This window comes from Salvia splendens, chromosome 18 (genome assembly GCF_004379255.2).
Source record: "Salvia splendens isolate huo1 chromosome 18, SspV2, whole genome shotgun sequence".
In the NCBI taxonomy this organism is placed as follows: domain Eukaryota; kingdom Viridiplantae; phylum Streptophyta; class Magnoliopsida; order Lamiales; family Lamiaceae; genus Salvia; species Salvia splendens.
This window is the reverse complement of record NC_056049.1, coordinates 21,669,311-21,686,564: the sequence shown is the minus strand read 5'-3', so window position 1 is coordinate 21,686,564 and position 17,254 is coordinate 21,669,311. Positions and strand designations below refer to the sequence as shown.

The window sequence follows — 17,254 nt, the reverse complement described above, 5'->3', positions numbered from 1 at the left end:
TCGGCCTCCAGATCATTCTTATCGGACTCTAAGTCCTTATTATCGGCATCCAGCTTCACTAAACGAGCCAGAAGCTCGTCATTCTTCGTCTGATCGGCTATAGCTCTTTTCTCAGCTTCGTCTAAAGCCGAAGAGTACAGCCGTTTCCAGTGAAGTATCTCCATCTCCTTGAGTACAAAGCAGCTATATTAGTTCGGCAGCTGTACCGAGCAGATAGTAAAATACAACAAGAATAAAGGCGAGTACGAAAAGCTATACGAAGACAAGTGTAGAAAATTTTTCATTCACAAGGAAAATTTTTTACACTAAGAGGGCTTCAAGGCCACCGTACAAGGAAGAAACTAGACTAAGAGAAGGGAGACGAAATCATACTCCGCCAGCTTCGTCTCCGGCTCCTTGGTCTGGTTCAGCTTCTCTCTCCTGGGCTACCTCAGCCTCGGCCTCGCATCCTGCCGGCCTCGCCTCCGCCTCCTGATCGGCTTCCTTCTCCGGATGCCCGGCCCGCTCGACTTCGGCCTCCCGCTCCAACGGCTCGGCCTCACCCTCTCCGTTGTAAGTCGAAGCGGGTGAAACGGGTCCCACGGAGGCAAAGATAGCCTCCAGGTTCTCGTCCCGATCAGCTCGACAACTCCGGACTCGGTCTGCAGAAAGCAGGACCGAGGATGAAGCGAGCTCCTCAAGGAGCGGCAGATTCTGAAGCCGAGCTGCTATCTCTCGGCTGTACAGAGGCAGAACGACGTCGGCCCCCTGCTCGCCCTTATCGGCAATTAGCCTTACCAGACTACCGACAAAGGCCGAGAACTGGCTGCTCAAAAAGAGTTTCTCCGTGTAAACACGGAGAGCCTCCCCTTGGGCAACCACGGCAGCAGCATCCCTCCGTTTCGTCTGCTCTCGCTGGATGACGAGCTGGTTTTTGGCAAACTGAGCTTCATCCTGGGCCGAAATCCTAGCAGCTCTGGCCTTCTCAAAGTTAGCCTCAGCCTGTTCGGCCCGATGACAAGCAGCCGCCAACTTCCTCTGCATCTCAGCATAGTCGTTGGACGCTTTGGAGAGTTCGACGGCGACGAGCTTGGAGAGCATATCGTTCCTCTGAAAATGAGTAAAGAAAAAAGTCAACAAAGGGGCCACAAAAAATACAGGAAAAAAGCAAGGCCAGAAAATCAAGAAGAGAATTCACCTCGGCGAAGTCCGTGGGCCATAAAACGGCTCACAGATATGTTCCGAAGGAGGCGCCAAGACCACGTCTTTCTCTGGCGCTCTCGGGGGCTTCTGGGTCTTCCCCTTCCTACTTGCCGAAGTCGACTCCGGCTTCTTCGGATCCGAAGAGGTTTTTTGCCTTTTCGGAGTCCTCTCGGCATCAGACGCCGAGCTGGTGGTTTTCGGCCTCTCCGGCTCCTTGGACTCCGAAGATTTTCGGGTAGCCTTGTTCAGCATGTACACTGCCAAAAAGCAAGAAAGCAAGGTTAGTTTTCGCTGCTAAAGCAGTAAAGCATAAAAAAGAAATCCTCACCCTCAGTTTCTCCGTCCGAAGACGAGATATTGAACACGAGGTCGCCCTTGACGAGCTCAGTTTCCGAGTATGGTTTCCTAATCATAGGAATCTTATTGAGCTCGCCCTCGAGCTCGGCCAACGGTTCTAACCGAGGATGAGGAATCACGGACTTCGGCCCTCTCCAGGGAAAGCCCGGAGCCGCTGTCCTATTATAAAAAAAGAAGCGGTTTTGCCATTTCGGCCACTTGGTTTTGCAGAATGCCCTAAAAGGCTGTAAGGGGATCAAGTAAAACCAAGATCCCTTCCTTTTAAATTGGAAAAAATTAAGGATTGCCCGCAGAGACAGATCCTTATCTAGCCTACGGAGTTCGGCAGCAAAAGCCGACAAGTGCCTCCAAGAATTCGGAGTCACCTGACCTAAAGGGAGTTGAAAAAAATCAAGAAGCTCTACAAAAGGTGGGGGAAGAGGGAAACGAAGCCCGCATTCTAAGCAGGCTTCGTAAACGGTGGCATAACCCTCCGGCGGGTCGTTAGCCCTATGATCATCGTCGGGAACCACCGCCTTCCCCCCGGGAAGGAGATATTTTTCGTGTAGAGATATCACGGTGTCCTTACTCAAGACGCTGTGAAAGTATTCTACAGTCTTCTCTCCGGACTCTTTCCGGCTAGAAGACCCCTTGCCCCCTTTCCTACCGCTACCTAACTCGGAAGAAGAAGAAGAAGACATGGTTCTTACTCTTTGCAAAATCTGAAGAAATTCTGAAGAAATTCTTGAAAGCGGAAGGAAATTTTTACGCAAAGGAGATAGAGTGCAGAAGAAGCAGTCGCAAAAGTGCTTCAATGATGAAGAAGGGAGGTATTTATCAGATTCGGCGAAGATTTCAAAATCGTCGCACCGTTTCGAATCCCACCTTTTCAGGATTCAACGGCCGGATTTTACTGTCGCATTTAATGCAGTCACGTGCAAGGCGTCAGCCTCCCCCGTACCTTTATCCAGAATGCCGAAGTGACTCGCTTCGCCGAAGTGATTCACTTCGTCTTTCGGGGGGGGTAGTGATGGGGTACGGACTAAACAAGCCCAACAGCAGTGACGGCCCATCAGCCCAAAGCCCAAGGAAGAGTATGAGTTCGGCATTACCAAAGAGTTCGGCCTCAGCCTACAGCTCGGTAAAAGCCAACCAATCAAGCTCTGCTCTCAAGTCGGCATCAAGCTCTCAGATCGGCAACCAAAGCAGTTCGGTCTCAGTAAGAGTTCGGCCTCAGCCTACAGCTCGGCAAAAGCCAACCAATCAAGCTCTGCTCTTAGGTCGGCATCAAGCTCTACTCTCAGATCGGCAACCAAAGCAGTTCGGTCTCAGTATTCGACCGAACAAGGAGTTAGTGGACCCATACAGGATTTCCACAACTTCCAACACACCCACTACCACGTGGTGTCAACTCAGGCCACGATCTTAGGCCATGACCTACACGACATCCACGACTTAGTGGTGATGCAAGCCACGATCTTAGTTCATTGTATAAATAGAACTTAGATCAGATAGAAAAAGGTTAAGCTCTCTAGAGATAAAAATCATATAGCAAGTCTGTGTTGTAAGCTGTAATCCCAGATCAAGCAATACAATCTTGCCCTCCCTTCTTCCCGTGGACGTAGATTTACTTCAGTAAATCGAACCACGTAAATTCTGTGTGTTGTAGTTTTCATTCTCTACCAGCATTTACTAACATCAGAAATTCGCGGATCCATCAGTGGCTCTCTTTCCCGGTGAGCTTGTGCAGTGCGTTCATCAAGGCGGCGTCGCGCGCTTCGATCCAGGCCCGCTCGCTAGCCCAGAACCTGTGCTCTCTCTCGATCCTGGCGGCGTCGTGCTTCCTCCACTCCTCTCTCATCGCCCTCTCCCTCTCCTTCTCCTCGATCGTCCTCATCATCTTCTCCATCCACGCCTCCTGCTTCTCCATCAATTTCTTCATCTGCGCGTCGATGAAATCCCTAATTTTGACCTTCCACCCGCTCTTCTTCATATCGTCGCTGTCGTCGGAAGAGCTCATGTTGGCGTCCGAGTAATTGGAGAGGTTGAGGCTCGTGTCGGAGGCCTTTGGGGTTGGAGTAATTGGAGTTTTATCATCGGCTTGGATTAGTGACGGATTTGTGACGGATCAGTTTCTCCCAATTAGTGACGGATTAGTAACGGATTTGTGACCCGGTAATTAAAACCGTCAAAAATTTGACGGTTCCGTCCAAAATGGACCAAATGTGGTCTGATTTCAAATGTGATGGACCGAATAATTTAAAATATAATGTTTTGGACCAAAATTAGAAAAACGACATATGTTAACGACCATTTTGGGACTTTAGTCTTAAAATAATTATGTTCTGTTCTACGCTACTAGATTTGAAATAAGATGAAATGTCACATCTTTTAAAATAAAAATATTGTACATATTTGTTTTTCAATTCTTCGTAATTCAGTAAGATGTGAGGGTCTATCCACAACATAATGTCTACCATTCTTGTGAAATTGAATTATGATAGTACTGTAAAAATTTGTATAACCAAAAGTTGAATCAGTAAGTGTATAACGATTGCGGATTTGTAATTCTTAAATCCGTACAATCAACTGTAATTGTATCAACTGAAACTCACCAACTACAAGAGAGAAGCGGCGGCGGCTGGTGGTGTCACTAACACTAAGAGCTTCTTCTTCTTTTTTAGCATACTTAACTGATTGGAATTCTGTTTACATTTCTCAATATTGTTTGTTGCCTTTCTTTTCTCTGTTTCTATTTTAATCGTGTTTTAGTTTATTCCGTTTTCGAAGGTAAATAACTTTATTTTTTAGTAAGGATATATTCTTATTGATTGATGCGTATACACATACATTAGCTGTTACGTAATCAAGGCCATATTAAAATCATTAAGAGCATCCGCATCGGTGCATGTGGGGTGAAGGACGGCGTTCGTGCCGTCGGCGCGGCACAACACTGTCCGCCGCTGTGTTCAGGGGCGGAGGGAGGGTGGGGCCAGGGGGGCCCATGGTCCCCCACTAATTCTTAAAAAACTTAGGGGTATTTTAGTAATTTCACAATAATTATAATTTATAATAAATATAATATTAGAGATAGGTTTCAACAAAATATATATGAATCGTGCCTCTTAATTTAGCGTGTTACATCTTATGAAGCAAATCTTGGGAATCACACATGAACTCTCCCAAGTGCTACAAAAGAAAGATCAAGACATTGTTAATGCGATGAATCTTGTCAAGGTAGCAAAATCACGTCTGCAAATAAAGAGGGAAAAAGATTGGGATGTATTGTTTGCTGATGTTTCTAAGTTTTGTAGCAAATATGAACTGGATGTGCTTGACATGGAAGATGAGTTTGTAGCTCGAAAAAAAGGAAGACGTAGAGCTGAGAAAATGAAGAACCTCCACTATTATCGAGTTGAGCTCTTTTGTTCTGTTATTGACTTGCAAGCTCAAGAGTTGAATCAACGTTTAGATGAAGTCAACACAGACTTAGTTTTATGCATGTCATGTTTTGATCCTAGGGATTTATTTTCTGCATTTGATTTGGAGAAGCTGCTTCGTCTTGCACGGTATTATCCTTCTGAATTTTCTGAAGTTGCTTTGTCCGAGCTTAAAAGTCAACTTGAGAACTTTATTTTCGATGTGCGCATAGATGAAAAGTTTTCACAAATATCAGGAATCAGTGGTCTTGCTCAAAAGATGGTTTCTACAAGGAAACATGAAGTTTTTCCAATGGTTTATTCATTAGTTAAGTTGTCATTGATCTTACCAGTTGCCACTGCATCAGTAGAAAGAGCCTTTTCAGCAATGAAGATCATCAAGACTTCTCTACGTAATAGCATGGGAGACCAACTATTGAATGATTGTTTAGTTCCTTACATCGAAAAGGATGTGTTTGTTAAAGTTACCAATGAAACTATTATGCAGCGGTTTCAGAAGATGAAGAATAAAAGACAAATGTTATGATGTGATTGCATTTGACTTTTACATTTTGAACCTTATAATTTAATTTATGTAATTTTTTTTGAAGTTTAATTTTGGACCCCCCATTATGAAATCTCTGGCTCCGCCACTGGCTGTGTTCTTGCCGACGGCACAGCTTTGCTCGATGCATCGAGGACGTCCGTGCCGCAGAGCAGGGCGACGTGGCGACACGGTATTGGCCAACGGCATAGGCGTTTGCATTTTCATTTTTTTTAAAAAAAAATTGATTTTAATTAAAAAATCGTTTTTAAATTAAAAAAATTTATTTTCACACTTCCCAATAAATTATATCTGTTTTCTCACCCCTTTTAATTTATTTTCATTTTTTTCCCAAAATTCACATTTTCATCTATAAATACCCCCATTTTCACACAAAAAATTTCTCACCACACTACACAATTCTTATATAAATTCTCTCATCAATTCTCAATCTTTCACTCTTGCAAAAAAAACCGCGGATGGAACCACGAATGGTTCAGCCCAACACCATTCCCTAATCCGGATACGGAATTCTCGCCCCCAATTCAAGCCCAAGGTTCTCAAATTCCGAGTGGCTACCGGCCTTACCCGGTGGACGAGCAAGATGCCCCGATGGGCGATACGGGTGGGCACCCGAACAAGGATCGGGAGGGAGCAGCGGCTCCCAAACTCCGGAGGACAACCCCAGTGCTCCTTCTCCTCCTCTTCCTCATAGTGTTCGTACTCAGGGTCGTGGCGGTGACCCTCACGTTCGCACCTCGTACACTCCGCCGGAGATGGAGAAGTTATTCAAAGCCTATTTGGAAATCTCCTAAGATCCGGAAACCGGCACAAATCAAACCGGGGATAGGTTTTGATTCTGCGTCTCTCGCCGGTACAATGCCACCCCACCGAATGGAACCATCGAGCGCAATGAGAGTATGGTGCGCAATGTCATCTTCAGAGCCAACGAAGAAATCCAAAAGTTCTAGGGGTATTACCTCCAGGAACAGTTGTCGGCGGGGAGCGGCAAGAGCGAGCTCGACACATTGGTGCCACCATGTCGACCTCCAATCTTTTAATTACAAACCATTCAAGTACCTCAACGCTTGGCAGGAGGTACGTACGCATCCGAAGTATAGGGGAGACTTATCATCCTCCTCCAGCTCCTCCAGCAAACGGTCGAGGTCGTTAGCCTTATCCAACACCGGTAAGAATGAGGTGGCTAGCCAGCTTGCCGGAGCTAACTTGGGTAGCCCCACGCCGGCCCGAGCAGTTCCCAACGCCGGCCGCAAGGAAGGAAACAGGCGACGGCCAACCGCCGTCGCGCCGCTCCCGCTCCTGCTCCCTTGTGCCACCTCAACCGTCCACCAACTTGTTGTGGGCCCTTTTGGCTCAACTCAATTTAGCCAATACGTCTCACATGTCTCCCGAGCAACTTGATGCACATAGGGCAATGATAAGAGGTCTCCAACAAACATTGGGGATAGGGCCAGAGAACTAGTCTTCCACGAGAATATTTTTTAGGCTTTAATCATGTAATTTTTAATTTGTAGGATTTTAATTATGTAATTTTTTTAGGATTTTAAGTGTGTGATTTTTATTTTTTAGGATTTTAACTATGTAATTTTTATATTTTTTTAATTTGTAATAGTAGTTCGAGTATTTTTAATGTATTTTTATATTGTAGAATTGTTTTTAGTAATTGAAGTATTTAAATTAAATAATGGAATGGTGAGACCCTTGAGCATGCTATTGCGGAAGAGCGTGTATATGGGTATTGTGCTCTTAGAAAAGATGAGGGATTAAAAAATTTAAAAATGTGAATCCGGGCCCACATCCATACTCTTTAGCAAGAGCATGGATGGGGATGCTCTAAGATCTAATGCCTAACAGATCGCTACCTTCACACTGCTCAGCACAACCAATTTACACCTTTCTCACGCAAAATTGCAAATATGTCACATTATCAACCAAAAACCGAGTGAACTAATAGAAGCAATACAAATTAAAATTCAAGATGAAGAAATGTCACATCTTCTAAAAAAAATTATTGTCCATATTAGTTTTTCAATTTGAAGCTCTCGCGAATAAATCAATCGAATAGAGCCATGCCCAAGTTTTTGAAGAGAACAAAAATAAATACTAGTACTAGTTCCCAATATTGAAAATTAAATAATTTCACCTAATTGCTAAGAAAAAATAAAGTAAAATATGTGGGCTGCGGAATGTAACGAATTAAACCAAACTTGAATAGATTGAAAGTAATCCTCAGAACTTGCTAATGATTCAAAGTAGAAATAACAAGTAGCTCTACTAAGTATTTTTGTAAATTTATTAATGAAATCTGATCAGGGAGGAATAGGCACACCAATATTCCTTGAATCCATCATTTGTGAATCACTTAGCTTATGGATCAGGCATAACTTTAGCTACCTTACTGGTAATCCGCCGTACAGTGCTCCATGCTTTCAAAAATGGGCGATATAAATCTTCTAAATACACCTATATTAGCCAATACATAATAATCAACGTTACTAAAATTAAAATGTAAATTATTGATTTTTTCTACTATCGTATTATTTGAAAATACCTCCTCCTATGGAGAAAATATGGGCACTTTTGGATAAATCATGACAAAATTATTTAAGTACACTATACCCAATATGAATAAATACAAAAAACTACTACCTTCGTCCCAAATTAAGTGTCCACATTTGTCATTTTAGTCTGTCACATAATAAAAGTCCACTTTCACTTTTACTATAAATGGTAAGTAGACCTCACATTCCACTAACTCATTCCACACACATTTCATTATAAAACTAATATATAAAATGAGACCCTTTACTCCACTAACTTTTTCAACCCACTTTCCTTTACATTTCTTGTGGACACTTAAGGTGGGACGGAGGTAGTATTTAGTAAAATTTCGAATTTTTAATATTGATACCACACCTAAATTAGAAAAATATACCGAAGTTGGAGTGTATATTTATTGACACGAGAAATACGCAATTTAGTATTTTTCCCACGCAATATATAAAATTATTACCCCCGACTCCCAGGCGAAACCGGGCAATTGGTAGCGTATAGCTACTGTCCTTATCCGCATGCGAAACGAATTGGGATCACGCCAGTTGGATTTTTGGATATCTTGTTGGTCACGAGAATGAAGCTTCTTGTTATATATAAACCATAAGAGAGCCTGAACATTGACAAAGTTTAGTAAATAGCAAAACTAGTAGGAGCCGAGTATATAGAACTGAGATTCTAGTCAAATAAATCTGGTACAACATCCGAAATAACAATGTCGGCATCAGCATTTGGTAAAGAGCGACATAGACTGCTCTGCGAAGAATCGCATATAATCTACTTGAAAAAACAGGCAACGTACGATCAACTAGCGGGTTGTTGTTGCCTTAAATCTTTAGGGAATATCCAATCCAGATATGGGTTAAACAAATGAAGACAAGGAGACGTATAAAAGCCTCTTTTATGAAATGAGGAAGTCTTGGCGGGTGATAAAAATAATACTAATGGAAATGGATATGGATTCGCTGTCCGGAAACTAAGAAGGAGCTCTGCTGTGTGCGTAGATTCAAAATAGTCACGTTGTGTAGCTCCAGATGGGTAGAATTTGATCTTGAATGAATCACCATTCGGGCAACGCCATACCCAACATTCCTCTTAATTTTGCACAGACCCATAAGTAACTTACCTTTTGCACTATTTTGCCCATTGGAGAAGCACAAAAAGGTAATTAGAATATGTATGCAAAAACTCACCAAAAAGGTAATTAGAATATGTACTTAGCCCTACGACCAGATTTCAATTCTGTTTCCTGAGTTTAGGGCGCTTTACATTTCTCATTGTTTATTGTATTTCTACTCTCTTTGACCGGGCGGCCAATCACAAATGTATACATAAAATTAAAATACTTGTTCCAAAACATCCTCAAGTCTAGGAAGCGTCGCATAATCGACATCCAACGAAATAATTAACCACCAAATTCCATTCTCTCCCACTCCCAAAATCGTAGTACGATTCTCTTTCTGAATGAACAACATTTTTTAGATGACGACACCAACATAAATACATGCGTCAATACTCATCAATCTTAGCACTAACATTCACTCCCTCCTCCACTTGGAGAATTTAATTAAATGCTCGACATCTACTCCCTCCGTCCACAAAAAATAGAGCAATTTGTGTATTGCACGGGTTTTTAATATAGAATTGGTAAAGTTAGAGAGAAGGGAAAAAAGTAAGAGAGAAGGAGAAAAAGTAAGTGAGAAGTAGTGTTATTGGAATGATGCGTAAGGTTATTATTTGTTGAAAACTTTCCATAAATGACTGTACTATATTTTTTGTGTACGACCAAAAATGATAATTGTGCTTTATTTTTTGTGGACGAAGGGAGTATTATTTTAGGTTTAAAATACTGAATAAATGATGAGAAATAATACTAGTAACATTTTTCTGTTAGAAAAATTAAATAGTTAAATAAAGTAAGGAAAAATGTCATCATTTCGTGTAAAGGATGTGTGCCAAAAAGTTGAAGCTCACATCAGAGCATCTGCAATAGAGGATGTCCCAGCGGACGTCGGACCGTCGTGCAGAAAGTCCGCGCGGGACATCCGCCATTAGGCGTGGGAGGGGTGGACGCGGACGTCCCTTGCGGACACCTCTCATCCGCGGCCTTCCGGCGACGTCCGCGCGGGACGTCCGCCATTGCGGTGCCACGACAGACTTCCCGCGCGGACGTCCGCCATAGCATTGAGGATGCTCTTTTTTTTAAAATCCGTAGCATTGAGGATGCTCTTAGGAATTTAGGATGAAAAGGGCATCACTCCATTAACTCATTAAATATTTATTTCCCACTTTGAGATATCTATATTTGAAATTATTCATAAATTTATAAATTTATTGGTATTGATTTTATTAAGATTAATTTTTTTTGTACCATATAGTAGTAATATTTTTTGTCCAATTTTAAAAAACAATAGTACGTCAAACAATATTCAATATCATTTCCACCGAATTGACCGAAACGTGCAGCCTGGATGGACTGTGTCACAATATTATTGTCCATACCATTACTTCACGCGCTCAAAGCCTTCAACAACTAATAAACAACTCCTTTGTTTCCATAATCCGTACAAACACGCCCAAATCTATAGATTCACCGCGTTGATATCTAATCTCGGGCAATCCTCATTTTCCGGCGAGATCGGAAGCTTTCTCCGTCGGAAGGAAAGTTGCTGGTTCAGGCTCACAAGCGGTGATCTGCTTGACCGATGGCTCCTGTTTCGGCTCTCGCCAAGTACAAGTTAGTGTTCCTCGGAGATCAATCCGTCGGAAAAACGAGTATCATCACTCGGTTTATGTATGACAAATTCGACAATACTTATCAGGTGCGGATTCACAAATTTTTCAAGTTAATGTTTAGCATATTTTTTTTAATTTAGTCTTCTGTTGGAAAATGTGGTGCTAGGAGTCTGGATCTGATCCTCAATATCACTAATTAGCTCTTGCACACAGATTATTCCGTCCAGATCTTTGTTTTTTTTCTGCTTTTTTGCTAGTAATTTTGTCAATAGTTCAATCTCCAAACTTTCATTGATCTGCTGCTGCGGTTACAATTTTGTAATGTCGAGGCATATTATCTTAGTTGGATCCATCTCTTATGCAATTAATCGAATGATTCTTCATTTTTTCTCTTGTGATTCGTAGTAGTGTTATTTTTCTCGGGTTTAAGGCATCTTAGTTTATTGGCTCGTGTCAGTTGCTAGTGAAGTTCATGAATTGAGCTGATTTTGTTGTGAGGAATTCAATGAGTTTAATAATAAGATTATATTTTCTTTGTTTTATTAGATATCAATCAACTGCAATCTTAGTTCATCACAAATTAGAAACTAAATGTTCTGTTAGATTTAATATGAACAGCACCAGGCAACTAGACAACTGGGGAATAATTGATTGCAGTTATCTAATGCTATATTCAGGGAATGTTTAAGTTCACTTTTGTTCACATTATCAATAGAACCTTTGTCTGTGCCTGTATTCTATGTAGAATAAAATTTTTATCTTACTTGTTTGCCTTCTATTTTTGTTCAGGCAACTATTGGTATTGATTTTCTTTCAAAGACAATGTATCTTGAAGACAGGACTGTACGTTTGCAGCTGTGGTAAGATACCCTTCTTCATAGGATTAGTACGATTTCATGAATGCTTCCTCAAATAGATTTTCTGCATGCATTCGTGTTGAAATAATTTGCCAAAAAGATGTACTCTAGAATCTAGAGGCTTTTGGTATGCCTATTTTTGTAGCTTATCATAATTGGAAAAATCAGGAGTGCCTATTTTTGTAGCTGATCATAATTGAGTTTTCTAACCGCAGTCAGTGAAATTTTAAGTGGTTCTTAGTGCCAGTATGCTCTTACGTATTTTATTCCCGCGAGGCACAAACCTATGATTATACGTAGTGTTCCCCTTTTGCTTGTATTCGTTTCTCAGTTTCTTTCTTCTCATAGAGGAATAATCTTCTAATGTGTTCATGTTTAGGGATACTGCTGGACAAGAAAGATTTAGAAGTCTCATACCAAGCTACATAAGGGATTCCTCTGTTGCTGTCATAGTATACGATGTTGCAAGTATGGCACTATATCTCTTAATGTAATTTATGCTTTTTTGTTTCATTCGATGATGTCTGTTTAGCTCCAGATGTACTTTTAACTTCATACTGGGAATTGGAAAATACGTTTCCTCTTATGCTTCTTGCTGGCTTGTAGATTAAAATATTCCTTAATTTTCTAGTACTGATTATAATCCCTGGCTTTTAGGTCGACAATCCTTTCTTAACACTGCAAAGTGGATCGAGGAGGTTCGCACTGAGAGAGGAAGTGATGTTATAATTGTTCTAGTTGGCAACAAAACGGATCTGGTGGATAAGAGGTAAACTCCATTGTTTGTAGTCATCTTCTCATATATGCATTTCAAATTGCAATATAGTTCTCATATTTCCCAAGTATTGTTGTATCACTTAGAATTAAACCAAACATTCCGACTAACATTGCATACCGGTTGCGTTGTGTGGGCTTCATTCTAAGCATTCAGCACTGTCTTTCTTTTTTATCACATTCATACTAGGTTCCATTTTTAAGCATGCTATGTTTGTATTGAAGTATGTCAAAAGTTATTCGAAAAATAACTAGTATTATTGATAGATTGGTATAGGATTTGTTTCGACCTGATCGTATAGGAATTATTCTAAATTAGTTTGTACTCATTGGGTTGATGTACAGAATTTAGAAACGAAGTTGCAGATTTGCCTCTGGAATGCTAGCTAGACCTTATCCAAATTCTTGCTTGGATGTTGGGTTGTTATCTTAATGTTGCTTGCTTTTACATATGTCTATATATTATATAAAACCAATTTTGAAATAATGTACTAGTACTTGTAAGCAGAGCTATTATTTCTCATGCACGAGGTCGCTTTAGTAAAAGTCTGAAAGTTGGGATAAAAAGCAGTATAGCTTTGCTTCAGGAATGTAAGTTAAATAGGATATTTGTCTAATATTCACATAACAAAGCTGTTTGGTTCATAGAATTCCTTCAACTTGATTGTAGATGAGGGTGGTGAGCTTCCTACTTAAGAATCTAAACATTGCTGAGTGACGTTGTAAGCTTTTCTATACCATTACTTTGAGGACATTTACACTGGTTTAACCATATGATAACTATAACAGGCAAGTTTCAATCGAAGAAGCAGAGGCTAAAGCTCGTGATTTCAATGTCATGTTTATTGAAACAAGTGCAAAAGCTGGTTTCAACATAAAGGTAACATACATACTGCACTCGACCTTGTACTGCTGCAAATTGCTTTGTTTGTAAATACGCAACTCAAACTGCTAAATCTTGTTTTTCAACGAGGAACGTGCCTCACTAAAGTGAAAATATTATGATGCTGAGCTTTACATATGTGCAGGCGCTATTCAGGAAGATCGCTGCAGCCTTGCCAGGTATGGAAACTCTGTCATCAACGAAGCAAGATGAGATGGTTGATGTCAACCTCAAGTCTAGCAACGCAAATGCATCCCAGTCACAACAGCAGTCGGGAGGTTGCGCTTGCTAAAAAGGTGAACCGGAACATTGGGTTGCGCTTAAGATATATTTTTAATGGACGGAATATGCATCTGTAAAGAGCCTTCAACCTTGAGAATTGAATTTTGTTTGTGATTGTCGAGAGTATATCAAGTCGTCGGATGCAATTGATTGTCATTGATGTTCACTTTTTTCTGTTTCTCTTCCTAAACTTGTACCCATGGTAATTGAATTTGAGACTGCATATAGTCATACTTTCTTCTCTATGTCACATACTCTTGTATTGATCGTTTAGTTTCTACAAGTAACTTCCCCTTTTTCCTTTATATTTGTAATGTTGAATAGTAAGTTATTTAGTGATAATTGTTATTTGAATTATGATGTTTGGTCAAATTATAGTCAGTTCTATAACATTGAAATCGAAATATTAGATCATGAAATTTCATATTTTCACAATTTTTGAGGATGAGGTAATTGCCAAAAGTGAAATTTTGTGACCTAATATTTTGTTTCTGATCGTTCCAATTTCCCCTAGCGGGAATGCCAAAAAGAATCCATAGCTTCTTTCCTATTCAGTTTTTCTCCATGTCTACATGCCATCCTTCTCACCACTGCAAATCCACTCTCTGGCTACCGTTCCAATCCAATCTTGTCAAATCTATTTGATTAAAATGAAAAATTATTCGTTTAGTCATTACAGTATAAAGTTAATGTGAATATTCATCTTTTAATAATTTTTTAATAAAAAATTGAGATGCTATTAAAAAATCTCGAATATTAAAATAAATACATTTTGCTAACAAAATTTAAGTTAGACTATACTCTATCAATTGTGGATTTTTTCGTGTGTATACATATATATAAAAGAAAAAAACAAAAACAAAATATATGCTATAAATCCCAAATAGAGCAACGACAGTACAATGATTCCCAAATATTGAAAGTTAAAATGACAATAAATGAATCCTAAATGGTGATACAATTAACCTTAGAGCATGCGCAGCGGTGGCGTCCGTCGCCACCGCCGTCCGCGTCGCTGGCACGGCGCTGCTCGATGTATCGAGCACATCCGTGCCAGCGGACGCACACGTGGCAGCATGGGATTGGGCAACGGCGTAGCCGTTGCATTCAAACTTTTTTTTCCCGTTTTTTCTGAAAAATAATGCTAAAAAATAAAAAAATATTTTCCAAATACCAAAAATATGGCCATTTTTTCCCGTTTTTTCTGAAATTTTTTTATTTTTTTTTATTTTTTTTTATTTTTTTTTCCCAAAATCATCTATAAATACACACATTCATCACTCATTTATCACATCAATTCATCTCTCATTCATAATTCTTATACAAACAATCAACACATTCAACCTTAACTCAAAACATCAAATGGATTTCACTCATCTCATGGCGGAAGCGGAGCGCGAAGAACACGAATACTACGAACAACATCGTGCCGCTTACGAAGCATATGTCGCGGCGAATACCCCCGCTCATCCTCCTCAACGCACTAGATCAAATCGCCGCTACATCCATCGTGACCGGGAGGGAGCCCACGAAAGGCTCGTTGCCGACTACTTTGCCGACCATCCGCGGTTTCCGGCAGATTACTTCAGGCGCCGTTTTCACATGTCAAAGCGCTTGTTCATGCGAATTGTCAACACATTGTCCGCACGTGTTGAATACTTTCAAACAGGTGTAGATGCAGCCGGCCGGCAAAGTATCACGGCGTTGCAGAAGTGTACGTGTGCCATCCGACAACTCGCTACTGGGCAAACAGCCGACATCTTCGACGAGTATTTGCATATCGGTGAGTCCACTGGAATCCTTTATTTAAAGAATTTTTGCGAGGGCGTTCGTTCTGCTTTTGGGGATGAATTCCTTCGGGCACCCACCACCGATGATTGCCAACGGTTGCTTCGTCTTCACGAATCAGTCCATGACTTTCCCGGAATGCTTGGCAGCATTGACTGCATGCATTGGAGGTGGAAGAATTGTCCGACTGCTTGGAGGGGCAACACTTAAGCGGTCACAAAGGCGGCGGCCCAACACTTATCCTTGAGGCGGTCGCCGACTATCGCCTATGGATTTGGCATGCATATTTCGGCGTTGCCGGATCCAACAATGACTTGAACGTGCTCTATTCTTCACCACTCTTCAATGATGTGATGAATGGTGTAGCACAGTTGTGGGTGTTGTGCTCTTGCCAGAGAGCAGGCATGAATAGTACCGCCCGGGCCCACAACCGTGCCGCTGGCAAGAGCACGGTTGTGGATGCTCTTAGGTTGTCCACGATGGACTTGCCCAAATCTAAGCCACAAAAACTTGGTCATCCTAACAGTGGACAAGCCCAAGCCACAAATTAATTATTTTTTTCATTTTTGGTATATTTTAATTTAACTAGAATAAAATTTATCGAACTATAATAATTTTAAAAAATGCATAATTTAATAAAAAAAATTAAATCAAATCTTCGTTGTATTATAGAAAGGGAAAAATTATACAACGAAAATTTTATAAAAACACTGCCGCCGCCTACTCGGTGGCGTCATCAGAATCCGCCGCTTCTTCATCAGCTTCATCGTCGTCGCCATCACCGTCGCCGCCTCCGCCGCGCTGAACCCCAACTTCGACCTCAGCCTCAGTATGAGCTCATAGTACATCGGGTCAGACGACTTCTCGTACAAGCCCAAGTTCTCCTGAAGTTGCTTCATCATCTGCACCTCCAAGTTACTGGTCACCGAGGCCGGTGATGGGGGTGATGCAGACGCGTCCGCAGCAGAGAGTTGGGAGGAATCATCATCTCCACCTTGCATTTTGAGACTATAAAAAATATAGAGAATGAAAGGGTGTAAAATGTGTGTTATTTGAAAATGTGTGGAATGAAGTATTTATAGAAAATTTTCAAAAATATTAAAAAAAAAATCAAACCTGGGCGAGCGTCGCGGCTCTCGGTCACTGCAATAGGGTGTTGCGCCCCGCGGCCAACTTCGCGGCACGCCCATGGGCGCCCCCACCCGCCGCGGCTCTCCTTGCCCCTAGCTATAGGGAGTCGCGGCTCCCTTATTGTGGACACTCTTAGAGCATCCCCAACCCCATCTCAAATCCAGGCCCCAAGTCCCCTTCACGTCATCATTCCCCTAAATTTGATTCTCATGCCACAACTCCTCTAACCCTGCAGGCCCCATCCCGGGCCACAACTATTAAATTGCACTATTCACAATTTACAACATATTTTTCGCGTGAAATTAAAAATGTCGAACATATTCAAATATGAAAAAGTTGTTCTTCATTCGGAAATTGAAAATTACAACATAGAAATTTAAAAATACAAAAAAATCTAAGCCCCCTAGCTCAAGTGGTTGAGGAGGGTGGCAAGGATACCGCGTCATCCTGGTGGTCATGTGTTCGACCCCTGATGGAGCAACTTGGGGATTAATTTCCCCCGGGGGGTTCTTGAGTCACTGGCCTGGACTCAGGAGCTGGGGGAGGTAGCCTGTACATGGCGTAGCCTGGACCCGTGCTTGGGGAAATGTCAGTTATGCAGACTCGTTCCCTCCCATCCCGACAACGAAGCGCCGCTCGGTGGTAAGACGCTTCACCTCTGACCGGTAGGTCGGGGGTCCGAGTCACTTCGGGGGGTAGATAGGGAACCATCGCCGATCCTCCTTTTAAAAAAAAGAAAAATAAAAAG

At 41.4% G+C, this 17,254-nt stretch overlaps 2 protein-coding genes across 2 annotated transcripts; both read left to right on the top strand.

Moving 5' to 3' along the window:
- Positions 1-4,740: 4,740 nt before the first annotated feature.
- On the top strand, positions 4,741-5,468 carry LOC121776920. Its single transcript, XM_042174067.1, has 2 exons — positions 4,741-5,350; positions 5,446-5,468. Exons 1-2 carry the CDS (start codon positions 4,741-4,743, stop codon positions 5,466-5,468), a joined length of 633 nt encoding a protein of 210 aa, XP_042030001.1.
- Positions 5,469-10,557: 5,089 nt separating this feature from the next.
- Positions 10,558-13,944, top strand: LOC121776276 (ras-related protein RABH1b). Its single transcript, XM_042173443.1, has 6 exons — positions 10,558-10,877; positions 11,581-11,651; positions 12,028-12,116; positions 12,306-12,417; positions 13,212-13,302; positions 13,451-13,944. Exons 1-6 carry the CDS (start codon positions 10,761-10,763, stop codon positions 13,595-13,597), a joined length of 627 nt encoding a protein of 208 aa, XP_042029377.1. The 5' UTR covers positions 10,558-10,760; the 3' UTR covers positions 13,598-13,944.
- Positions 13,945-17,254: the final 3,310 nt, after the last annotated feature.